Genomic DNA, 27,971 nt, shown 5'->3' with positions numbered 1-27,971 from the left:
TTTAATCAATTTTGTGTATGTTAAATTATTACACCTGCACCCTAAATTTACCCCTGTACAGGGTATGTTTGCAAAAGTAATGGTTCGACATTATACTGTCACTGTAAATCTGTGACATAATTAGTAACTGTGAAAAATTTCATCAATCGGCAATATCAGGAAGTATGTTAAATTAAAGATGCAAGATTTGAGGGCAATCATGAAAAAAAAATTGTGAATTAAAGAAAAGCAAGCAAAAAAAAAAACTTTTAGCAATCTCTAAGATTATAATAATGAAAACCGGTTTAAAAGATGAAAAAAAATTTATGTATTAATACAACTGCTGTAACATTGTACAATTTTTTATGGGTACATTGTGTTCACTTCTACCAATAGCCATAACAAAGCATTCAGAATGTTTAGTGCATTGTTAATGAGAAGATGGTGTTTTCAAAAGGGCAATGTGTTTTTATTATTGAGTAATAGTCAGTAACTACAGCAAATAGTTTTTTGCCATAAGCACCGAGGTAGACCATTTCATAATAAGATATCAACATTAAGGTCAATAATTAAATTCACATACAAATTCAGTTAATGACAAGAAGCGCCAAAGATGAATGCAGGCACAGTCACTGAGATTAATGACAAATTAACCACCTTAGAAAAAAAATTTAAATAATACACTTGTAAGCTGAAATTAGTTCAGGGAAATCATCCATTCATCAGTTGACAAAATTGTTAAACTAACACCATATCGAATTTAAACAGTTCATATATTTGTTGATCCCAACAAAGAAGAATGGTTGGGATGATTCACGTTGTGGATGCTTTATATTTCTCTTGAGGTGTGCTTCAATTTGGACAGCTACACTATCAAATAATAGGATTTGGAGTGCTGAAAATTTCCACTTATGTCATGAAAATCCATTGCACCCACAGAGGATGGGCATCTGGTGTGTGATAATACACCAGAAATACTTATTGCTCATAATTCATTTAAGTTGATGAATCAAAGATTTATCAAATGCTGAAATTTAGACTGTTTAAATACTATCTTTTCATCAATTGGTTTATTAATGCATTCTTATTTCAATTCTTAATTTTCAGAAAAAATATGAGTGCACAAGGAGAAAGGTATCTATTTTAGGATTAGTTGTACAAAATAAAACAAGGAAAAAATATAAAGCTTAAATGGTTGGCTAAATGCTTAAAAAATGTAAATCAGACGGAATCCAATAATGAGGCTGGTTTTAATGAAATGACAGTAGTAGAATAGAAAAGCAAATCATCATCATCATTAGTCGAAAATATGACAACAAAAATGATAATTATTTATCAGTAACATGCTACTCCATACTGGGTAATACCCCAACCACTCAAAGAATTTGGAAGGGTTTCTCCTGCACAGAAGTGTTTTTCATCACTACTTTGTAAAATAATCTATATTTTTATCAATAAAACAATTAGTTTCATAATTTATTAATCTAATCTACTACATAAGATTTTTATTATAATTTAGTACAGTACATTTAAATAAATGAAAGAATATAATAGCGTAAAAATAGAATAATAAGGATATTTCCAGATTAAACCATAATGATTACACTATCATTTGCTTGCATGAATAAACGAATAAATCTGTCTGACTCAAAGTAATGTTAGTGCTACTGCCAACCATTTGCTTCATATAAAATCAGCTCGCCTACTATAAAAGAAATAATTATTTATAAGAGGTTTTGCAGAAAAAGGGACTTATAACAAATAAAAATCAATAAAATTTTAATTAAAACTGAATAAAACAATCATACTTAATATATTTCTTTTTTTTTTACAAAACATGAATACAATATAATTATACATATATCTGTTAACAATATAATTTAAATCGCTGATAAAGAATTTTCATTTTGAAATTTCATACAATAAAGAATACAAGATAAGAATACAGATGCTATGCTAGGATTAAAAAAATTGTACCTTATTATAGAAATTAAATAATAAAGCATTATAATTTTCTCAAATTATTGTAAGAAGAAAAAATCTTGCAAATTCAGTAAGCACCAGTTTCAGAAGCAGATACAGAAATCCAACAGACACAGATTTTTGTAATTAAATAATTAATTAAGTTTTAAAAAAAACATCTCAGCAATTATTTATATACCCTTATATGCATTCAACATCTGCCCCGCTCTGATAAACACAATTTGTGAAGTGAAGAAAAACCAGATTATTTGATGATCTGTAAAAAAAACACAGAGGACAGTATCTATTAGTATACTGTTGATGATGAGTGCCCAATAAAACACTTTCACTCAAATACTGAAAAAAATTCACTAAATACATGATAAAGCAATGCTTAAAAAAAAGTCTACTTCAACCAGATTTTGTTGTAATTTATAGAAATATATAGAAGATACTTATCATTGTAACCTAATTTATGAGAAATTACACATTTTTTATTATACTTTATTGATGAACAATAATAAAAACAACCAAAAAGACAACTAGCAAAACATCTGTAATTGATTCAAGAAACAATTTTAATTACTAAATAACAAAATAATAATATTTAAAACCTTTTTTATACAGATATCACAAAACAGCTGTTATTATTACTTTGGTTTTTTTCTAAATTATTAAGCAATAATAATGTGCAATTATAATATACAATATTAAAAATAGTCATTCAAATCTACAATTAAGAATAAATAAACCATAATACTTTAATATTACTGATTAAAACCAGACAAAATTATGTATAATAAAATATTATATTAAATAAGAAGAAATAATAATGATAACCATCCATTAAATAATAGTAGTATAATAAAATAAAAAAGGCTGATTGCTGTTTGAGCCAAAGTTTCTTTTATCTTATATATATATATATATATATATATATAAATATATATGTATATATGTAATAATAATATGATATGAATAATATATTACAAACATATACATGTGATGTTACTTATTTTACCAAATATTAAAATGGAAAGTGCAAAAAACCTATATCTTTCTTTCTTTCATTCATTTATTACTGGATTATCAGCAAAATCAAAATCATCAGCCCATGTCATCAATGAATACTTGGAGGTGGAGCTGATGGTTGTCCATCATTATCCTGTAAAAATAAATAAAAAAATAATAATAAACCGACCACAAGAATCCTTTGGTTTGACAGATTCTGATATGTATTTTTTTTATTTTGTCCCTTACTTTATAGTGTATATCTTTTGAAATTTAAAAAAATAAAGACAAGTTAATGTTATCTTTATCAACCAATAAGCCTGCAGGTAACAATTCAAGCACTAGCGATCAACTTTATTACATGATCTTTAACGACAGACAATCACAAACTTTCATTCCTCACCCTCTTTTCTTCTCAAATAAAATTACAAAGGAATATACTATGGAAGGCTTTTAGGTCATATCAAAAACTTGATATGTTTGGTTTTCAGGACCTCAGCGTAGCGCTTACGCTGCACTGAGGGCTGAACAACCACCTTGGGAGCCTTGACCTCTTGGGGTTTGGAGGCCAAGGCCTTGAAACCCTCACTTACCGCCGTAAAAGCTTCCCTCAACTTGCCAAGTCGATTGAGAATATTTTTCCTCACCCCCAAACTGACCCTGCCGGGAAGCGACAGAAACTCTACCAAGTAGTCCAGGACCACTTTCAACAGCAGGGCAGAACTACCAGGTCTGCCCTTAGAATTTTTAAATGCCTCTACTACAGGGGAGGATCGCACCTGGGTGGGTGCCCCTGTATCCATCGCATCGCTGACCTCGTCCTCTGAGGAGCTAGTCGACGGTACCGGCGCTGGTTTTTTCTTCCGCCTGGACTTCTTTACCTCTTGGAACTCCGACATGGCCGAAGATTCCCTAACGTACTGAAAAACTGACAAAATTCTCGCTGTCACCCTACTGACTGGTTTGGGAAGCCCACGGTGTGACAACTTTCCGCAGCGAGTACGGGCAGCCGGAGACCCTTACGTTCTCCTGTCACGCTTTGTGCCTCTTGCCGCTGCTGGAACGATTGATTACAATACAGATCGTATGGCAAAAAACCATAAATTACGGCCCTCGCTCTGAGAAGAGCGCAGAAGGACTAAAGGCTCGGCCTGTTCTGTAACGGGGGCTAACGACCAGCAGTCGTTGCCACTTTTCAGCCCCGTTGAGGCGGACACACGTCGCAGAAAGCTTTCTCCGTTCACTACCGCAAAAAGTGAAAAGATGAGTCTAAATTTCCTTGTGCTAACTGTGCTCGCAATTCTCAATCGGTAGACTTGATACCACTGGAAGGTACTCACTCGACCAGCAGCCAAAACACCAAAAGTAGATAAAAATACAGAACTCTGGACGCACTGAAGGAGACCAGAGTATCTGTATATATGGCCAGTTTAACTTCTCTTGATGTATTAATCAACAAAACAATTCCATGAACAGATTCATAACCAACTATATTGTTTATTTATGAAAATCAGCCTCACCCTCAGTCTTTTCTTCTCAAATAAAATTACAAGGGAATATACTATGGAAGGCTTTTAGGTCATATCAAAAACTTGATTGATTATCTCACCCAAAAAAATCCTGATTATGAGAGAAGTCTTTAAGTAACAAACAAACTTCTAGGTGAAAAATAAAATTCATTACAAATTAAAATTAACTAACACTTTAACTGTAATATTAAATTAAATTTATTTTTAATTATCGGGCGCATGTCACAGCCTAAACAACTTCTTTAAATTCTTCTTTTTTGTAATGGAACCAGTAATCTCAGTCGCAATTTAATCTAATGGAAAAATTGGCTTTGATTTGATAAAATGTTCTCAAATTTTGTATACTGTCATTAAATGTCATGCTATAAACACAATACTATCAATACATGCAATTGACATAGAAAAACAGTCCCATCATGGTTTCAAAGTTCAAAAAAAATTTTTGAATGCTGAGAAAATTAGATCTATATCCTTATCATTAGGATTCTTACAGGTTGCTCATACAGTACTAACAATTCAAAAACTGTATTAACATTCTCCTTTAACCACTCTATAATTCTGATCTCAATTTCATGAGTTAGGAACCTCAAAAAAGATTTCTTGGCAAGGGAAAACGTCTCTCATTCCTATGAAAAAGAAGACATCAATGCTGTTTTGCAATGGGTGTATCTGCAGCGGTAAAAATAATTTCTCTAGGAATATGAAAGTTACTGAAGAGATGGTGTCTACATTCAAAGGAAGGGAGATTATACAATATTGAAAAATTACATATGTAACTTTTTTTAAATAATATTGCTTTTTGAATAATTAAAAAACTAAAATTTAAATTTGAACACTCCTGCAATATCAACTACTTTGCTTTAGTATTATTATCAGTTATAAAATTGTTGTATTGGAGTACAGATATCCAAAATCACCTTATATCATAATTGCAAGAAATAGGAATACGGGAATGTATCTGGTTAGTTTAGAGAAAACTAACCAGATACTGAAATAGAATGAAATTGGAAAACAAAGTCTCCAATTACAAAAAAGGCCAAGAAATTGATATTTAAGACATACATATTTAAGGTGTGAAATACAAAAGGATGTGAAGATCAATTGAAAATCAGTAGCAGAATGCAGCAAGAATGAAGAGTTTATGCAAGTGTTAGCAAAGTATAAACAAACAATATTAACTTCATTAAGTCCCTATTCTAACATATATGGTTTAGGCTTTGGATTACAACAAGAAGAGAACATATTAAAACACAAGTAACTAGAAAAGGATTTTTTTATTCAAGAAACATGACAGAAAAGTTAAAAGAAGACAAAATAAGAAACACTGTAGCAATAGCAGAACTAGGATGCAGACCATCTCATGAGAAAGCTGTATGGAGTAGGCTAAGGTGGTAGGAGAACTTAGTGAATGAAAGCAGAAGAATAACAAAATAAATTTTTAACATAATTCCTAGAGGTAGACAGAGAGTAGAAATGGTTAAACTGTGCAAAAGAAAACCTGAAAGAGTGTTCAGTGATGGAGAAACTCATCCTAACAACAAATTGATAATTATAATGGATCAGTTATTATACTAAAGAAATATTTGTTTTTATGTTGACAAACAGTGCAACATAGTAAAATTTGTGGCTTAGAATTACATTTTCTATCACTAAAAACATAAGAAATCATTATATTTAATCAAACTTCAAAAACTACACACTAAACAAACATTAGTTCATGAAAGAGTAATAATAGGTAAAAAATTATTTTTATTTACTAACCAACAATTACGTTAATATGTTACATAATTGAAGAAAACACTGTGTAATTTATTTATCTCACTTTGACAGAGATTTTTCTCAGCTGCTACTTAAAGTAGCTGAGAAAAGTCTCAGCTATTTTAAGTAGCAGCAGTATAATTTATTTATACAATTTCACTTTAAACATTTACGACTGGTTCTACAACATTCCTAAACTACTTTGTAAGTTTTCACTGAAAATTACTATTCTCTTTCTAAGCAAGTGAAATTTTTTCATTCTGTAAATAAAAATTGTAGAGTTATAAATATTGGATAAAATTATTTTAGGAATTTCTCAGTAAACGATCTAATGCAATGATATAAATACTGTGTACTAAATCAAAATGTTATGTAAATACAGCATTCAATGATTCAATGTTCATAACATTTAATTTACCTGTTTATTATATTCGTTTCATTCTTTGTTTTTAAACACTATGTGCTATTTAACAATATTTCATCATGTTTTTTTTTTCTATTCCTTGCAGACAAATGCTGGAAAAATTTCCTAGAATGTACATACGGCCAGTTTAACTTCTCTTGATGTATCAATCAACAAAACAATTCCATGAACAGATTCATAACCAAATATATTGTTTATTTATGAAAATTAGGAAAAAATACTAATCTAATAATTATAAAAGAAGCTGAATAACCATCACACACACACACACACACACAATAAGAAAATGTATGTGACCCTTCATTGGCTGTCACATCCTGTAGTACGCTGTTATTAGGAAGGGATATGTTTGAAAAATTTTTATTAAATCATTTAATCTACACACAAAAAAAAAGATGTAAAATATTAAATTACTAAAAAACTTTATATGTATTATTTATTTTTTTAAAATGAAACTTTTACTGCAGTTACAAGCTCAGACTTGCAGAGGTACTTTACCACTTCATTCTTTTACAAAAAATACAATAGCTAATCTAAGATTGTTACTAGTGTGCTTGGATTGAAAAATTATTGTAGCATAAATAAATACTTAAGAGCAAAAATTAGTATAACTTTATTTTAATTTTTCAACTTCATAGATCACATCGACATCAGAGATGAAACTTGAATACATACTAACAGAGAGACAAAATATTATTCAATGAGATTGGAAAATTCAATAACCTCAAGAATAGAGGATTTTAAAGAATAATCTGTGAGAAAACTTATTTCTTAAATTCAAATGAGATTCTGAATTTCAAAATCATGATGGAATTACAGTTGATGTAAATCTGTTGGTAAACTCTAAACTTACACAGACTATTAAAAACATTGTAGAAATCTATCCAACAGGATTATGCTTTAGTTTACTAGTACTAGCTTTAATATGACATATTAAAATAAAACATTCAAGGACGACAGCAACTTTGCTGGAAAATCTTTGATTACTATCATACAGTGCTAATCTCGCACAACTGATATTACCTCTTCCTACATCTTAAACAACAGTAGACATTATAAATAAATGAAAAATATAAAGTGTTTAAAAGTGTGCTAGCAAGTAGTTATAACTCACTGGTAGAGAATTTCATGAAGACATAAAAAGCATATGTTTAAATCAATAATGACCATAAGAAAATAATACCCATACACAAATCTTATCTTATATTTCTATATATCTTATTTTTCTATAATTTGTCCATCTTCACTGATTTTTCTTCATTTCAAAACAGATCTTCCATAAGTAAAATAATCCTTATAAATAAAAATAAGCAAAATTATTACTCATTAAAAAAACATTATAGAAATATTGAACGTACAACTGAAAATCATATTATTTACTTACTGGTTCATTATTCCTTGGTTTTGAATCATTCTGATTTCTTAATGATTGTGGTCGTAAGAAATACAATAACACAGCCAAAGCAAACCAGCACATAGCCATCAACATAAAACTGTTACCTTCAGTTGGCGTTGATCCAGGTGAAAGTGGTACTAGAACAAGATAATGTTATTAAACTAATTCTATAAAAAAAAATTTAATAAAAAAATATTGATTATGTCTGTGGGTCACACAAACAAAATATTTATTCTTTTACAGGCATCTGACCTCTTATATTAAAATAATACTTCAGACACTAAAAACTTTTGACATCATAAAGCACAAGGTGCTTTTTTTTTCGATGAGTGATTGTTATTCAATAATTGGGATAAATGACAGTAAAAGATTATTATTTATTCAGTGACAATGAAACTAACTCCACTTTTCAATATTATCCACTGTTACATTTAGGCACTTGTCCCACCACTTGTCTGCGGGCCCACTTATCTGTGGGCATTCTTATTCCAGTAGTAAAGAACTGTTCACCTAGGTATCTAAGCCACTCTTGTATCACAATCTTGACCAGCTCATTGTTGCTGAACTCTCTGAGACAACCAGACAAAAGAAAAATTTGGTCCTGACTCTTAAACTAACTTTTAACTAAGTTTTCATGTCTTTTGAGTAGTATGGGTATGGGATGGATGTTATATGCAGAAGAATTACACCTTTTAACTGCAATAAATTGGGCCTTTACAGTTCCAAAATACCATTAGCATCACTTTACTGGCTGATGAGTAAGTTTAGAATATTTTTTTCATAATTCTGGTGAACTCGGATGTTTCCATTCGATACCGTGATGTTTGGATTTTGGCTCAAAACGATGCAATCCATGAGTAAAAAAAAAGCATTCATCTGTCCTTACAAAGGACATTAAATTGATCTTACAAAGTGTAAGTTGAAACTTCCGCCTGTCTTCCACTAAGATGAAAATCAGTGATGTTTGTTCTGCCTGATTTAAACTGTTCAATCCACTTATAAAAATTTGCAAGGTTAATGCTTTTTTTACCATACTGTTTTAACACTCGCTAGTGAATTTTTGCCTGTTTTACACTTTGAGAAAATAAAAATCTCTCACATCATGCTTTTCTTCCACAATGCACATTTCAAATAGTTGATATTTTGAAATAAACAAAAGATATTATAATATTGAAAATTCTTTTTGAACAGCTTATATTTTCTATGCAACGGACGCACAGAATACACCTTAAACATCAAACAGTTTCAGTTTATTAAATAGTTTTTTAGCTGTTGACATTTGTCACTTTATTATTGAACAACCGTCATATAATTTGTTCTTTATAACAAGAGCAGCATTTTAATATTGCCTTTTCTGGATTTACGTATGTTTTTCATTAACAGTGGATACTTTTTTATTGCACAGTTTTTGATGTATGGTTCAGTTCAGCTTACTATGCACTTTATACAAAAAATAAAACTACTGAGTTACATGTTTTGATTTTAATTACTAAATTTATTAGTAGATTTTTACATAATATTTTTTTCAGCATTCAAGATTTTCAGAAAACTAAATAAACAATTCAGTTTAGGATTTATGACACAAAATTTAAGGTCTTTTTAGAAAGACCTTCATTGTTTTTGGAATAACAAAATATTCTTACCAGTACCACCTACAGTCATTTACTGTGTGTTTAATATTTATACAATACAACACTGTATAGTGTAGGTACCTGGGTTGCTAACTAAAATTATACTTCATCAGAAACTTAGTGGTTATATGCTACTTTAATGATGTAATGTGTCATAATATATAATATTTGGTATTTAGTTTTCTGAAAATCTTGAGTGCTGAAAAAAATATTATGTAAAAATCTACTAATAAATTTAGTAATTAAAAATCAAATCTTGTAGTTTTTTTCTACGAGAAAAAGAAGAAAAACCAAACGACTGTCTAATTAACAATTAAATCTAGTATTGGCAATGCATAATTAATATAGTATTTGTTAATTATACATTAAGTTATAAAAATTATTTATGAACAGTTTGATAGTCAATGCTGTCTAAAATTTATGTTAAACACTAAAGTTAAAAAAAGAAAGAAAAACTACAAATTAACATTATTGGGAATGAGCTTTTTCTTAAAGTAAAATTAATAATCTTTTTTCAGATATTTTCTGTTATTTTTATTTACAGGGATTTCTTAATTAGAATGTTAAATGTTATTTTTAAGTTGGATCTTCAGGTCTCAGAATTCTAAGCATGATGAACCTAGCATGCAGACCTGCACAAATAAAAACAATTAGGTTGTCTGTTTTCACTCCAGCCAAGAAGCAATTTTAAATAGCGACTCCTTTGGAAATCTCATATATCCTTAGAATGTTCACTACGGAAGTTGATCCACACAAAGATTACAAACCAATTGTAATGTTGTACAGGGATGTCCAAAGGGCCACAAAGAAATTAGAATTTCATTTTTAACATACAATTCATAATTGATAATGTTCACATTCTAGCAGTAATATGAACCAAATTATGATCTGCTGAAAACATTCAGCTATTAGTGGTCCTACTATTTGTTTTTTTAAAACTGTATACCAAACTTCAAACTTCAGTGAATGTAATGGGGTCAAATTGAAAACATGAGGGTTTTCTGAATTCCATTATTTGCTATTTTTGCTGTTTACTTAGCCTTTTAGGTGAAACCAGGCAGAAAAAAATAATCTAATACCTGAATATTGTTGTGAATGACATACCTAAACCAATGACAATAATAAAATCTTTTTAACTTGTCTGCCTCATAAAGTTCATACACAACATAAATAAATTTCATAGAGTAAAAGAAACCTAGACTCTGTTAAAGGAAATAGTATGAATAACGAATTAATTTTACATCAATAAATACTGATTTCTATATTTTAGAATGAGATGAACAGCACAATAAAGGGAAAATCCCATCATAAAAAGAGTAATTTCTATTTTCTACTCATCCACCACTTCCAGTTATTTTATACTCCTAACCAAATATATGCAGTATCAGAAAAAGAAATTTACTTAATGTAATGTAAATATTAATCAATGATAAAAATATGAAGTTAATATCTGAAGCAACAGTGAATATGCATGTATAAATTAATATACAGTATACAATATGAAATTAAAACTTACATTCGCTAAAACATTCATTATCAGTACAAGCTGTCTGTGACTGCCGCAGCTGTTAAAACAGAATAAAAACATGTTAATGAAAACAATTCATATAACATCTGTTAAAAAAGCATTACATGGTTTTACTTAAATCATTAAAAGTAATAAATTCTTTATAAAACATTCTGCTAAATAAAATGTGCATTATTGTCTAAGGATGCTACAGCTAAAAAATATATACAGTATATATAAAAGTAATAAAATAAAATCAATGTTTATTAACATTTCAAAATTAAATAAATTAGAAAAGAATTTTCCTTTTTTTTTAATTAGATAACTTCATTCCTCCAAAACTCAATTACTATACAAATTAATTAATAATATTATTAATAAATACATATTTTTATTATAAATAATAATTTTAGAATTAGCACCAATGAGAGGGGTTAGAAAGGATTGTTGCTGCTTATCATTAACAAAAGGTTATGATTAAAATATTTAAGAACCCATATCAGTAATAAAAAAATGATTTATGGCAACATTTAGATATGAAAGTTCATTGAGAAATATCAGTTTTAAAAAAAGAAGTTATTAAACAGTAAGTTTACATCGCACTGTGTTTAGTGCATTACAATGGCAAAGAGATTAAATACTGACCTTCCACCACAGGTCAGTGTATCATATCAAGGCTTGGTGGTATCAGTTAAAATTTTAAAGGTATCAGAGTAGTGGTCCTGTTTTCAGGTCAGAATTTAAAAAATCAGGAAGTAATGATTGTTAAAAAATTACTTAAGAGGTTAAAAGCCCTTTTATACAAAATACACTGCACTTCACAAAATAAGGGATGCAACTACCTCAAGTCCCAACTAAATAAAGTTTCACTAGATATCCTCAAAAACTTTAACATAGAATTTCATTCATTCATTATCACAGAATGAGAACTTTGCAACCTATTAACATAATTTATAAAATAAAAATGATGAGGGGTCATCAAGTTATATGAAATAATAAACACTGAATAATAAATTAGTTTAATCACCAGATTCATATTAACTCTTTTGTAAATAATAGACAAAATTTCTTGTAAATAATCAGCAAGTGTTAAAACTCATTCAGTAAACAATAGTGGTACCCAATTTTTTTATAATTTACAAAATAAAAATGTCAAACACATCCTAAAAGGAATCAAGGTGCTACAAAAAATTCCTAGAATGCACCAATTATCGTGTAAACTTCAAAACTAGACAGACACCACACAATAGGTCACTGTCCGTAGGACCCATGAAGTTTTTCTATAAGTGCTATGTTGTATAAAAAAGAGACAACACGTAATTCTATATACCTAACATGTTTTTTTAAAAAGTAGAAGGCTAATTTAAAAAAATAATAATAATACCATACAAATGAAGAAATGCTAATTTCTTTAAATTTTGAATTTTAGTTCCAAATTTTTTTAAGTTAGTGTAAAATTTAAAACAACTATAAACTTGCTAACTTAATTTAATGCTGACATTGAAAAGTCAAAATTAAAAGAATTGAAAATTGTTAGTTACTATGTATTACTATTTTTTTAAGTTGGTTCTATCACATGGATGGTGAAAAACAAAGTCAGTAGTTAAATAATTGTAGAAAGTCAAGAAAATTGCAAAGAATAAAGAAAATGATTACAGAGAAGCAACATAAAAAGCTACAGAAGTAAGGTTAAGGTTCTCTAGAATGCCAGGAGTATTAAAAATAAATTTTTTCCAAACTTTTACAAGCAATTTTTACGTAAAGATACTCTTAATATTAGGACATCTTTACATGAACTGTTACATCATAAACATCAATATTAATGAGATCAAAAAAATGGAAAATCTCTTCATTCTAAATAGACAATATAATTTTTTATTAAAATATGTTTCATTTATGTTACCTGGATGAACTTATACCAGGATGAATTCCTTTACAAGAAAAAATAAATCATCGAAATCAGTCCACTCAGAAGAGTTAACAAAGGAAAAGTGAAAATAGTGGAACTTGAAATTAAAAGCAAGAAAACGATAAAACATTGGGCCCAAATTTAAAGCCTTTTCCTTTTATTTAAGCAGATTAAATAATAGTAAATTTAGTGCATGTGTAAGAAAAACATAGAAAATTATAATGGAAGCATTGAGCTAATGAATCGTCTCAGATATTTCTAGTGGATTCTTCAGTTTCAAATCTTTTTTTTTGTGAATTGAAGATATACATGCAATATTTTCCTACGTAGGTTTGCTAAATAAGCGGGATAATTAAAATTAATTAATGGTTGGGAAATGAAAAATTACCATTAAAACTTAACAACTGCAATATGGCCATGACTTGATTTGCGATCTTGATATGGAAATGCAAATTTTTAGCAGTTACACCATTATTTAAAACATTAATATTAACAACTCTCCATAAAAATAAGATAAAGTTTAATTACACAATTTCATCAGACAAGTTGGCCGAGAATCTTAAAATATCAAACTGATTCTTCCTTACTAAAAAATTTTAACCACACTAACATCAAGATTTCCCATATAAATATTCATTGACTAAGGAACAGAACTGAAGAAGTTGAGATATTTCTTTCCAAGTCACCAGTTTTTGTATGTTTTTCAGAATATTATATGACAACACAGAAGCTAGGTAAATGAACTAATTGAGCTGAGCTAAGTAACTTCAAACTTCCTTATAGAACACACATAAAAATGTTTAATTTTCAATCTTTGTAAGACTACATCTTTCATAAAGCTGAAAGTTATATATTCGCAGAAGAAATTAATTTTCAATACAGTGCAATTCAATGCTCTAGTCTAAAATTGATTTTAATTTATAGATCTCTTTCTGGTTTTTCAGAAACTTTTCTATAAACAATCAGAGACTTTTTTAAAATGGTAATAAATTTAATATCATGGTGTGGTGATTTAACGTTAATTTTATAGAAAATTCTAGTCTTCCAATAAATGTTTTTAACACAGTTTGAGTTAGCAGATCTAAATACTTTGATCTCCAAACCAACTAGAACAAGGACCTCAACCACCTGTATAAAAAATAAATATACAAATTTTCTAAAGATAATTTTTGATCCTTTTAAATAAATTATGGTCTTTTATGCCAAACTGACAGATTACAATAGCATCACTTATTAATGGAGATGTGTGATGAGTCAATGTTTCTTTTAAAAGGATGAAAAACTTGAGAACATTGTTGTCAAAAACAAATATGGAAAGTAATTAAAAAATTAGCTTTGATGAAAAATTTAAAATTTTCTTAATTCATTACAAAAAGGCTTTCTTTCTAGTTTACCCTTTAATAAAAACACAGACAGTTTAAACATAAAAAGAAAAACATATGGATTACTAAAGGAATTGTAAAATCAAGCTCCATGTTAAGAAATCTCCATGAAATGTCTAAACATAATTTGTCTTATAACATAATATACAAATAGGAATAAATTTGTATCCAAATAGGAATAAAATTTAATAGGATCCTATTAAATCTATATCCCTCAAACAAATTTAATTAATGAGCATGTCAACAATGAAGTATTTCTCAGCTGTCTTAAGTATTTTGTTGCTATTCTGCTCCTTAAAAAAGGTTCGGTACTTAATCTACAAAATTATAGATCAATTTCATTATTGTATGTATAAAATACTTTAGATTTTTGGAGAAAAGTATGACAAATCTACTTTTAACATTTCTTGAAAGCATAAAGTATAATTAACAAATTTTCAGCATGATTTTTAGAAAAAAATTCTCTACGGACACAGGCATTTCCCAGTTTTGGAAAAATATTTTAAATTGTGTAGATAACAAAAAAGATTCAATTTTAAATTTTATGTAATTTCACTAAAGAACTTGATTTAGTTTCACATTCTTACTGATGAAAAAATTTAATAGCAATTGTATCAGAGGAGCTGTTAACAAATGGTTGAAGTTATAGCTTATCAACAGTCAATAAAAAATCTGAAATGTTATCCTTGATATGAACACACATGTAAAATTTAGGTCTTTACTTTACGATGTAGAAATGGTGTGCCTCTTCATCATCACTTCACAGGAAGTGAAATCAGTCCGTGCCTTGCTTTTCTTATTTTTATTAATGATCTACCCCAAAATCTTAAACTATTCATTATAATCTTCTTCACAGGTGACAAAACTATATTTATATCTGAAGATAATTACTTAAAAGGAATTGAAAATTCTACAATAGTCAAAAAAAATTATTCACTAGATGGATTGTTATCACCTAACTTTATATATTTATATAAACCATTGAATTGTGCTTTTCAGGTAATCATTAAAATGGCTATAATTGCTAGATCTCTGAAAAAAATTGCTAAAACATTGCTAGTATCATTAACACTGTATGCAGAATTCTCATTAATAATGATGATAGTATTACTGTTGCCCGTAAAGCAAAATTTCTGGGTGTTTTATTAGATGATAAAGTTCTCTTGGGATGACTAAATTGATTTGATTTGTAACAAAATCAAATCATATTGTTTTCCTTTAAAGCACCTTAATAAAATTCTAAGCCTGTCATCATTATTAAATATATATTATTTCTCTTGAGACTCAGCACGAGTTTTTATGATACAAAGATTAGCTGTCAAATTGTCTGGCGCCTATAAGTATCAATCATGAAGATTGATATTTAGAAAATGTACAATATTTGCTAAACAAATAGTCAGATATTCTTAAAAAATAACCATATTCACCTCTAACAAAGCGACAATGTAACTGTTTTTATAAAGCTCAATGTAACTGTTTTTATAAAGCTCAACGCAATACTTTGGTTTATGAGGAAAGGGCCTTATTAACAGTCATTTTTAATAAATAAACAAATCATTTAAAAGGTTTACCCATCAAATTATTTAAAATAAATTTTAAAATTTTCTTTTTAGAAACAATATTACTGTATTGATGAATTTCTTTAGATAATACTAATTAGAAAAGTTTTTAAATTCTAATTTTTCTGTATCATATATATATATATATATATATATATATATATATATATATAAGTGCTCAAGATAATTTTAAATAACACCTTCTGAATTGGGAATTATTCTGTATTTATTTTTTGTAATTTAATGTATTATTTTACATTATTTTTGTATAATTTTTTTATTTTTATTTACCTTAACATTATTTCATGTTTTTATGTAAATAATTATAAATGTGGTCTTTTTATCTATTTTTAGCTAATAATTTATGTCTTTATATTTATAATTTATCTTATAATGACATGACCAATGTAATGTATTATTATGTACTGATCAGAATAAAAGATTTATTTATTTATTATGAAAATTAAACCGAAACATTAGAAATGATTTTTGTCAGAATTTCAAGTTTAATATTTCTGTGAAATATTTTAACTATATTATAACTGGCACACCTTACAGAGGTAATCAAACACTGATTAAATAAAATAGACCAAATATATGTGAAAGAAAAGAATTTAACATAAAGTCTGGAAACTCTTTTAACAACACAAAAAAAATTAAAATTTTAACAATAAATAAGTAAGATTTATGGAAATATTTATTTTATAAAAAAATTAGCAATACGAAATATTGTGAATCAATTTTATAATGGAAGAAAAACAACTGGTGATGAAATATTTATGTTTCATGCAACAATATAATGTGCTGAGTATGAATACAATAGTATAGATAATAGACTCTTATTCAAATAAACATTTACCACTTAACAAACAATAAACATTATACATGAGATGTATACAGAATACTGATCTTGCATAGACTTAAATCATTAACATCACAATATCAATTTTCATAAATATAATTTACTAACTACGAATCAGACAGGTTATAAGTGTGCTACCATTTCCCAAAGGAAAAATTAATATAAAACCTTTAATTAGAAATAACAAAAACAATTACATGTAACAACTTAAGTTGATGATGTAAATCAAATGTGCTATTTTTGATATTGTAACTTAACAGATTACAATAAATTTGTTCTGAATGAGTTCCTTGCTTTTCTAAATATACTACGAGCCACAGCTTGTTCAGTCAGATTCATTATAATGCTCTATTTGCACGATAAGCACCCTTTTTTCTAAAGGTTTGCAACCATAATGAAGGAACTGTAACCAATCACACAGGTGTTGGCCTAAACAATTTTTTGGAATTTAAAATTTCTCTGTATTTCTGTTACAGCAGAAAAATATAAATCTTTTTCTGGATTTTTATAAAGGACTTCTAAATAAATTAGCTAAATTTTATCTTTAGAATTAGTGGTGTAATGCTTTAACATGATGTACTGCTTTACTACATCCAGCACTTTTATTGCCTATCTTAATGTGCTGAACATTTTTGTGGCTTTTAACAGTTTTAGTATTTTTTAAATATCTTGAATTCAACACAAATGGATGAATGCATACAGAAAAATATCTGACCTTTACTTGTTCTGCAGGAAATGGTAATGCTAAGGATAACATTTCATTTTTATTATTAACTTCTATACAAGGGCCCAAATGTAAGTCTCTTAATTGACTTCAGCGTTTGATAGCACTTTTCATTACCTTATGCAAAATAAAGGAATACACTTTTTTATAAGAGTGTTCCTTTTCCAACATGTCCCAACTGCCAAAAAATTATGATTTTTTTTTATTACCACTCTCAGTATTACTCTCCCTGTTGATAAGTTTATTTTGTATCACTAAAGACTAAAACTTACTAAGTTTTAATGAAACAAAAGACCACTCTTAAATGTGTGCGCTCACTGGAACTAAGGTTCATACCAGTAAATGGTACTGTAAACTGGGGTGGCATTTACAGAAACATTCACCCACTTACGTGACATCACACTTTAGATTACAGTTATAGTTTGAAACATGTAATGACCATGATATCATTATACAGGAAGAAAAAACTATTATGTATTGTGTTAAAAATTTGCATATACATCAAAATGTTAACAACAGAAATGAATAGCACTGATGACTGCATTTTAACACTTTAAGCGCCAGACCTATGATGCAAGTTTTTACCTCCAGCCCAACTGTATATTTAGGAGTTCTCTCAGCATTCATGTATGTATCAATTTGATACACATGGTCCGTACAGAAATATCACTATGTATCAAAATGATACACATGGCGCTGAAAGTGTTCCATTAAAAAAAATATATGAAGCATATTTTTTTATTTTTAAGTACAGTTTTGATATAAAAAATAACAAGCAAATTTTTTTTTGAAAAAATTTCTATTCAAGAAATTTTAAGAAGCCTGGATTATGATCCAGGCTTTTCTGAAAGCCTGGATCATAATCTACAATCCTACATAAATCCCACCTATATTAAGGCACTTGTCATATCATGTGATTAGCTTCTGCATTCCAACTTCATAGAAATCTGCCACCTGAAAAGATAACCATTGCTAAATGGCTATTTTGATATCGTCATCATTCTGGTACTGTTCACCAAGGTGATCAGTCATTTTTTGTCTGTTTTTATTTCCTCTGTTAAATATAATAAAAAAATATTAATGAAAAATAATAATAGTAAATTAATAAAAGTTATCAGCTTGCATTACGGTACGCAAGCGTACTGCCAGGTTAATTGTCTGCAATAACTCGACTATTTGTAGATGGATTTTTACAAATGAGATGAAATTTTGTTCAAAATAAAATGCTTAATAAATTTTGTAATAAGTAAAAATTTGATCAAACAATTACAAAGATATTGAAGATTAAAAAATTAAAATAGCCACCATTTTTTAATTTTTGAAGGTGACGTTTTCAAAATTTTCTATTTTGTAGAATAAGACTCAGTCTTAAATCTGCCAAATTTAATTAAAGTAGATTTAACCATTCCTGAAAAATAATCTTTTTGTTGAAAATCACAAAATGGTATCCAGAAAGAAACAAAGCAAAATAGGACTTATGTGGATACAAACATTTTTGCTCATTTTGGTGTCCTGAATCAGTAACTGAAGTTCAGGGAGTACATCCCGGAACAATCCGTACCTGAGTAAAGATTACAATGGTTAAGTAACTAATATAATTGCTTTACTCTGTACAACTAAATAATAAAAAAAAATTATATAAAATACATACCAGTGACAGTAGCCGTCGCATGGCTAACTCATGATTCCAAATACATTCACAGGGATCCATTCTATTTTCTTTACAGAATAACTGCAGAACAAAATGAAGTCTATAAATACTTCTACAATAAATTAAAATATAAGATACATCATTCTTTTATAAATAAAATCAATGATAATTAACCAATCTTAGTGAAAAATGAATGGGTTATACAAAGATATAATTAGGAAAGTCAAAAAAATCAAAAACCAATCTAAGAGAAAGTTGTTATCAATTAATATTAAGTTTATTCATACTTGGACATATTTATCAGGGAGTTCAGGTAACTCTGATGATCAGGTGATCAATTCAAGAAATGAAATACAATACCAAGACAAAGATTTGGGTTTTTAAATCGACAGCTTTTTGTTTATCATTACCAACAAGCTAAATAAATAGCTGTCAAAAACCTAAAAGAATTCTTTGGCTCTCATAAACTTTGGGTTGCGGAAAGTTTCATACTACTTATATCAAAGTTTTGAAGTCATGTTTTATCATTAACATTTTAAATTATTGCGATTAAATCATGAATACAATCTGTTACAAAAATGCAGCCAACCAAAACAATTGTTAAAATAATAATTATTTTAATTATATACTTAGTGCATTATTTAAACTATATATAAACTATATTTGCTAAATGAAGAATATTAGGAAACGTTAAATTTAAACTAGAAAAAAATGTATCTTTTATTTGTAACCTATCATTCAATCAAAAAACTTTATCATGGATCCAATAAAAATATTTTATATGAATGAATTAACCATGATTGATGAATATTTTGGTTTGGGAGTATAAAGGAAAAAAATATGTAATTTTGTGTTTAAAAATACAGTATGTCATTTTAATTTTAGGGAATCTCAGAAATATTATGCAATTTATTAGAAAGTGGTATATACTGATAATATGTGATGATGGCAGAGGGGAGGGTGAACAGTAAAAAAAAATTGTTTAACATAATTTATAGATAGTCCTTATGAAAAATATATTACATTTTCAAATTCAGTATATTAACATCTAACAACAATTGTTTTTGGTTAGGTATCATAAACACAGAATGAGTCACAATTCACTACAGACACTGGCTTATCAAGAATAAGAAGCATCCCATATCAGCCTTACCAGGAAATTGAGGAGTAGGAGTGAAATTTTATTGCATTGCCTTTTTTATTTATTTTTATGTATTGTAGCACATCAGCAAGAAAAACCCACCAAAATGCAGGTGATATTAAGCACTACAAGCGACACATTCACTTTGTTCACTGTAGGGGCTCTGAATGTATAAAGAACATTATTACTTTCTGAGAAAGCTAACTCTGCTGATGTCTCTTTAACCTAAAATAGTTTGAAAATGTTAAGAATAAAACAACAAAGACCTAGAAAAAAATAGTGTTGTTATAAAGTAATAGACAAGTGACCCCCTTTTTTGTTACACAATAAATTACACACACTCCTCAATTCAGTAGTTTATAAAATTTTCATTGTACAACTAGGACATCACAATTATAAAAGTGCAGAAAGTACAGAAAAGTATAGGAATTAAATATTTTTAAATACTTACTATATAGAAGTTTTATTTTTCTAGGATCCACTTTGGTAAAATATTTATTAATCTACAAAATAATTTATAAACTTCCTCATCAGTCTAGTCCCCACGTAATTTAAAAAATTGTTAATTCAAAGTAGTCATATAACTAAATTTTTAAATATGGCAATAAATTTTAAAGATTTCTGTTAAATATTTCAGAGGTGAGGACAAGATAATAAAAGCTGAAAACATCAGTTTTTTCATACTTTGCCCTGTACGTTTAGCACTATGAAGAATATCGTAATATTATTACAATAATTTTATATATTTAATTATTAAATACTTGTTCTAGTTTTTTTTTTTTTAAGTGTAGGGGAAACTGTAATTTTAAATGTAGGGTTCACTGCAATCAACAGGACAAATTAATAATGTAGTGATGTGGACATACACTTGGTAAATGGTGAGTTTTTAATAACATAGTGTATATCTGCCTCTATCATGAGCCAAAAGTAATGCCTACTTGAGTAATCATTATTTATAGATATCCAACTTTCGCTAAATCTCAAATGTTTATTTAATTTCCTAACTAAAAGTAATATTATTAAATTGATTCACTTTATTTAATCAGTCCTACTGTGTGCAGATAATTTGATCGTTTTATGTTGAAAGAAAAAAGATGATGGTAGAACACAAATCCTTATTTTCTAATTACATTTATTTATCACTTCAATATAGAAAAAATGAGGTGACAAATATTACTTCCCTAAAAAATTTCTCAGACCAAACAAGCTTAAAATACAATTTTTTAAAAATAGGCATATATATGTAAAGTAAAAAAAAATCTATTTAAAATCTGTTGCTCCAAAATTACTAAATCAATTTCATTGAAATTTTGATATGCTGTAGTAGTATATCTGAAGTTATCCATGTGAAAATTTGATGAAGATTGGCTGAGTCATTCTTCAGTTAAGCTCAATTTAAAGTCACCAACAGACAACAAAGTGAAACCTACACTATTTATTGGTGTATTTTTGATATGCACTTATATAACAAGTCACAGTGGTAAGTGAACTTAAATTTGATGTTTGTGTATAGGGTCTGGTCTATTTGTTATTTTTAATCATTTCATAAAAATAATGACTATAGATTTTCTTCTTAACAGAAAATATATTTTAATATTAAATAAAAAAATATACCCCTTAGTTTTCTCATTTATTTATGTTTTGTATATTTCTTGCACAAAATAATCATAAAAAAATATTATACAAAATAAAATAATGAAAAATTGGTCTTCTTTTGCAGAACTGCGCAAGAAATATTAACATTTGAGCAATCAAATTCAAAAATGTTAATTAACTACATTATTATTGTTATTATTATTATCTGTGTTATACAATAGAGTACATTTAAGTTGTGGTTGAGATAATCTGTTTCAGCAAGTTATGTCAAAATCAGTTCACTACACTGTTATTATTGATAGACAAGTGAAAATAAGAGGCTCTTTATTTCACTCTTATATGAAATCCAACAATAAGAATAGTGCATACTGTATGAAATATACTGAAGAAGATTTTTTGGTACTTATCGGTTATCTGCCCGCCATGTACAATCATTGTTTAAATCAATATTTAAAATTTTAAAATAATACCTAACAATAACCTAACCTAACCTAAACTCAATAAAGAACTACACGACATTCTGTTCCATATTTGGTAATTGTCAAATGTTCATTTCATACAATGTAAATTAGAAGCACAAAACTCCGAACAAATCTAATTGAAGTGAAATCTAACTAGAATAAAAACAGAAAGTATTCAAAAGATATCAGTTGAATGACAGGCGCTGCTGTCAATAGAGAAAACAATTATCAAATGGTAATAGTTGTTTCACTAATTTTAAAGCATAATGACATTTAAGTAAATAATACATAGCTAACATGTAAATTGATTACTACTTACTGTTTGAACCCGTTGGAACGGAAAAATAGGTGGCGAGCAGATAACTGATAAGAACAGATTTTTTTTAATGTACAGATCTTATGGGCACAACAGCATTAGCACAAGTATTACTGACAACAGATTATTGCACCCAATAAAACTATGGCCTAATATAGTACATCATCAAAGTAATTCAAGTGAGGATCAAGGAACTGGTCACTTCCCTAAATTACTGTACCTTTCAGTAGGCGTAGGCTTTGAGTAATTCAGCTTTATAAATAATGAGGCTGTGGCAGATAACTGGTGTGTGTATGTGTGTGTGTGTGTGTGTGTACCAGTATCTTGAATCACACACATAATCATATCATGAATGTGTGCTTGTGTGCGTGCAAATATACACACATTCACAATAATTTGAACAAAATTGGAATAAATAAACATTAACAACGGCATAATTTAAAATCAAGCATTATCACAAAAAAAGAAAGCCGCTAAAGAAAATTAAAACACAAAGGAAACTAAGCCATGTGGTATTTTTTTTGTCATCTGATTGTTTACATGATGTCACTTAGTGTGTTATTTACTCTTAAAATCTATTTATAGATTGACTAAGGTCACTGTACACTCTTTATTTAGTACCTAAAACTATAACTACGTACATTTCTTCTCTATCTGCAGTTAACTAAAATACACCATACAGCAATGGAATCATAGAAAAAAACCATTATAATTTTAAGAACTAGAAGAGGAGGGGGGAAACAACAAAGTTCTAAAACGCATGGGTAACTGGCCTTCCTTAAGCAAACTATTTTTGATCATAAATAAACCATTACTTGTATATTTCTCAATTTTCCTTTGTTCTGATTTCATGTTAATGGAAACTCTACATACTAAAGTTTTAAAATTACTGTTCATTAAATCTTGCACATATATCACACTCTTCATGTTAACACGCATTATACATTTTTTAAAAAAAACTCTTGTTTCTGTTTTGGTGAATAAAATAATACTTTTTTTTGTTTAACCTCCAGGTCCACCGTTAGGTATTGCTTCAGAGGATGAGATGATGAATGATTTGTAGCATGTGTGAAAATGCCATGCCTGACCGGGATTCGAACCTGGGACCTCCGGATGAAAGACAGAGACACTACCACTCGCGCCACAAAGGCCCGCAATAAAATAATGCTTGCTATAATTAAAAATAACTGTATATTAGTTTTAAAAAAAATGCAAGACTAAACTGTATTATAGTATAAATGCTAAAAAAAATATAAAAAATAGACTATAAAAGACATTAAAGTTGTTTTTATGTTTGGATTTATTACATTATGTGTTTATAATCCTTAGCACTTTTGAGATAATCCCCCCAAAAACAGTCATTTATGATAAGAGATGGGATGGGAGATCAATATTTTAGTGCGTGAATAATGCCAAATACCATATTGGTATTTGAAATCGAAAAATGGGTATTGAAAATATATTATATTTTATACTTGATTAAAAACAAGGAAGTTATCAAAGTTTCTGTAAACCCAAAAAAGTGAAAAACTGTCTGATAACTCTACAAATGGCCAATCAATAGAATACAAAATATCCTAAAAATTTAATAATCCATACTTTCAACTCACTAAATGTACCTAAGCTCTCTAAATGTAGTTATTTTGTTTTGTAGGTGAAAAAAAATTTTTACCAGCAACATTTTAATTTTGTACTGAGCGATTTTATAAGGATTAACTCTCTTGAGCTCAACAAAATTATTTTTTTTTAATAACAAAGAAACAGACAATCTTAATGAATACATAATAAACAACAGACTTTTAACAGAATTCCCTACATAACAAAACACAACCTTCACTTCTTCAATATATTCGCAGCAGTCTAACAAAATATTAGAATTAAAATTATAAACTGACACAATTTATACAAGAAAAATGATCATATTATTCATTTCAATTTAAGAATCCACTATGTGAAAAAAGCAACTGATAAATTTAAGCAGAATATTACATTAAGGCATAATTATAAAACAAGCAATTCAGTGGCATGAAATAAATACTTTTAAGTTCAATAAAAATAAAACTTACATAAGTGGGTACATCTATTTACTAAAAGTGATAAGTAATCAATATACTAAGCAAACAAACAATGCTAAAAATTACTGGAGAACACTAACCCAATGAAAAAGTAATTTCATTATAATTTGTAAATAGATTACATCAATTTTAAGATAAATGGAATCTTGTTTACAAAGACTTATAACAGCTCTGAAAAATGGCAAAATCCTCACCAAGCTCTGAATGGTATTCTGAGTAGAAACATGATATAGAAAATATGAAAAAAAGATGAAATCAATTCTTGAACTGTTACAATTGTCCATCAATGCTAAGGCATCTTATCCTAAGCTAAGAATGAAACAAGAAGCTAAAGGATTTTATTTGGTAGGGTAAAATACACATTTTCCTAGACACAAGTTAATGGTTTAAAGGATTCATCATCATAAAATTAGACAAAAAGCCTTCTTAGTTGATTTACGCTAAAAAAATCCTCTAAAAATTTAATTTCAACACAATCAACTTGTTGGCCATGGGAATGAACATTTTTCAGTAATAATATAAAAAAAAAAACATGATAGACTTATATGGTTATAAAAAGGGAATTGGATTACTTTTGGTACTGCCAAGGTTATTAATTTTTATGTACAACAACAGAAAAAAGTGTTAACTAGTTTAACTATACCAGAAAGATAAGAGAGAAAACGTAACCAGAAAGGTTAAGCAATGTATTCAATCTTCAGATCGTACCAAACTAATATGGTTAAATAAGACAATGATGGCTATACAATTGTAACTAAAAAGTTGTTCTGGATAAAATAATTAGAAGAACAATATAAAGTATACATGGAAAATTAATAGAAAAGTACAAAGGCATTATGAAAGTGACAATGTAAATTAAAACAGTTACTTCTGGGCTAAAAATTTCTCATAAACAGGAAATAAAAATCAATTTAATAAAACTCAATCTAAGGCATCATACATAAAAAAAAAATTGGGGCAGAAAATTTACACAATTATTTTTTGTTACTAATTCAAATAATAACAAATTTTTCCAAAAATGATTGAATTTCTTTCTTCCAGTTACATTATAGTTTGTAAATGTTGATACTCTGAAATAAGCAGAAGAGAAAGTCAGAACATTACCACAATTTAAAATTATTTTTGTTAGTACCAGAGTTTCTTACTGGTCCCAAAGAAAGTAAAAATTTATAATTTACAGCAAAAAGAGATACAAAGACTAGCATTTCATTAAGAACACATAAAAATTATTTTTTAATAATTTTACAGACAGCATGTATATTAGACATTGGAAGAAAACAGAATTCATAACATATGCAGTTATTGTGGATCAAAACAAGCCAGCAACATGCAGTTAGAAATATAAAATTTATTTACTCTATTTATAAGGTGTGATTAAAAACATACTTCTTCAATATACCAGCCCAAACTTAGGTTTCATTCTAAATGAAATGTTACTCAACTGAAATAAAGTTTTTAATTAATTTCATCAACACCAAAATAACACTAATAACAAATTACCTTAGAAATGTACAACTACAAGTTACAATAGGTTGAAAAACAACAAATAATGACCAACTATCAATGTTAACAATTTCACAATAATTTAGTTAAGAAAAAATGATAAAATCATAAAAATTAAATGGAACTTTCTAAAAGGAACATGGCAAATATTTTTTAAAAGATATTTACATTAATTATAATATACCATTGAAACTAAAGACAATACTTTCAAACAAACTAGTTCAGATATAAATATAACCTAAACTAATTACTTTAATTATGTGACACACTTCTTGCAAGATTTTCTAATTTCTTACAATGGGGTTATACAATGACAAATAATTATAAATATCTTTGATATTTAAAATATTAATTATATATAATTCGAGATTAATCATAAACTTTTAATACAATTAGCTAAATATTATCTCGACTCAGCAATTATCAATTCCAATTATCTGCAACGGATTCATTAATTTTAGGTCAAAGAAATAAACGAATTATACGTCAATGTATTTAGGCTAGTTTATGAAGATTAGGCTATGAAATAACTTATAGCTTTGCCTTACTTTACACATTAATGTTAAATAAAAAACAGAAAACAAGATGTAAATACAGCACAAACATTTTTTAAAAGTGAAAAACCTATTTCGAAATTACTGTAAAAATAATTTTAATATAACTAATCACAGGCCTAGTGTCACAATAAAATTAATTATGTATTCGAGAAAATAAATAATTTCAATAGCTAACCTGATAAAAGAAAAATAATGCAGTTTTCTTAAAACACGAATTTGTTTTCTCAACTTTTTGATAACTTGTCACTTGGGCACTGATCAAAACATTAACACATCTGCTTTTTTTTGTAAAAGAATAAAACCAGCTGGCAAACTTGTTTGTTTCTTATTGGTTCGCTGAACACCAATGAAAATTAACCGGCTGTTGTCAAATATGCGATTCTCAATGATTATACGTACAAACAACTACTGTAACGCAGATTGTTATCAACCTTGTCGTTTAGCATTTTTTAACGATAACATTGACTATTGTAATTCCCATTAATAATAGACCGACCATTTTAACCATTCAGCACAATAAACTGCCTTTCTGTACAGTATTTTCTAAAGTAACGTATATACATAGTATATATATTTTTCATTTGACGAACACAAAAATCCACTCTTGAGATCTGATAATAAAATGTTAGGATAACTACTTTTTACCAATCAGAAATCTTGCCAATGATTAAAAATATAAAAATTAGGTTTGTCTAATTAGTTTATATTTTTAAGTTATAAAAACGAGGATTGTAATAATGTTTTTTTTTTTTTTTTTTTTTAACAACTATGAGATATAAGAGAATGTTTAGTATATGATAAATAATAATTATTTTTAAGGGTAATATAAAAATACAAAAGCTTACTTGCATTAAAGCATCTTCGCCTAGGCATTTAATGGTGTTAATGACATTACTCTGTGCAAAACCAATTTATGGATATTACTGTTCACAATGGATACTTAAATAATCTTTAACAAACAATAAACATAATAGTAGCATTTCTGCTCATCATTATTTATCTCATAAATTATCTCTTAATACAGGAAACAAATATAAA

General features: G+C 27.9%; 1 protein-coding gene across 1 annotated transcript; it reads right to left on the bottom strand.

The window, feature by feature from the left end:
• Nucleotides 1-1,756: 1,756 nt before the first annotated feature.
• Nucleotides 1,757-27,266, bottom strand: LOC142323825 (small integral membrane protein 14). The gene is made up of 5 exons (XM_075364078.1): nt 27,109-27,266; nt 19,285-19,365; nt 11,207-11,255; nt 8,048-8,196; nt 1,757-3,106 (listed from the first exon to the last, which is right to left on the bottom strand). The coding sequence occupies exons 2-5, from the start codon at nt 19,342-19,344 to the stop codon at nt 3,062-3,064; spliced, it is 303 nt and encodes a 100-aa protein (XP_075220193.1). The 5' UTR covers nt 19,345-19,365; nt 27,109-27,266; the 3' UTR covers nt 1,757-3,061.
• Nucleotides 27,267-27,971: the final 705 nt, after the last annotated feature.

This window comes from Lycorma delicatula, chromosome 4, assembly GCF_047948215.1.
Source record: "Lycorma delicatula isolate Av1 chromosome 4, ASM4794821v1, whole genome shotgun sequence".
NCBI classification, from domain to species: Eukaryota; Metazoa; Arthropoda; class Insecta; order Hemiptera; family Fulgoridae; genus Lycorma; species Lycorma delicatula.
The sequence above is the reverse complement of the archived record's forward strand: the minus strand, read 5'-3'. Positions and strand labels throughout refer to the sequence as shown.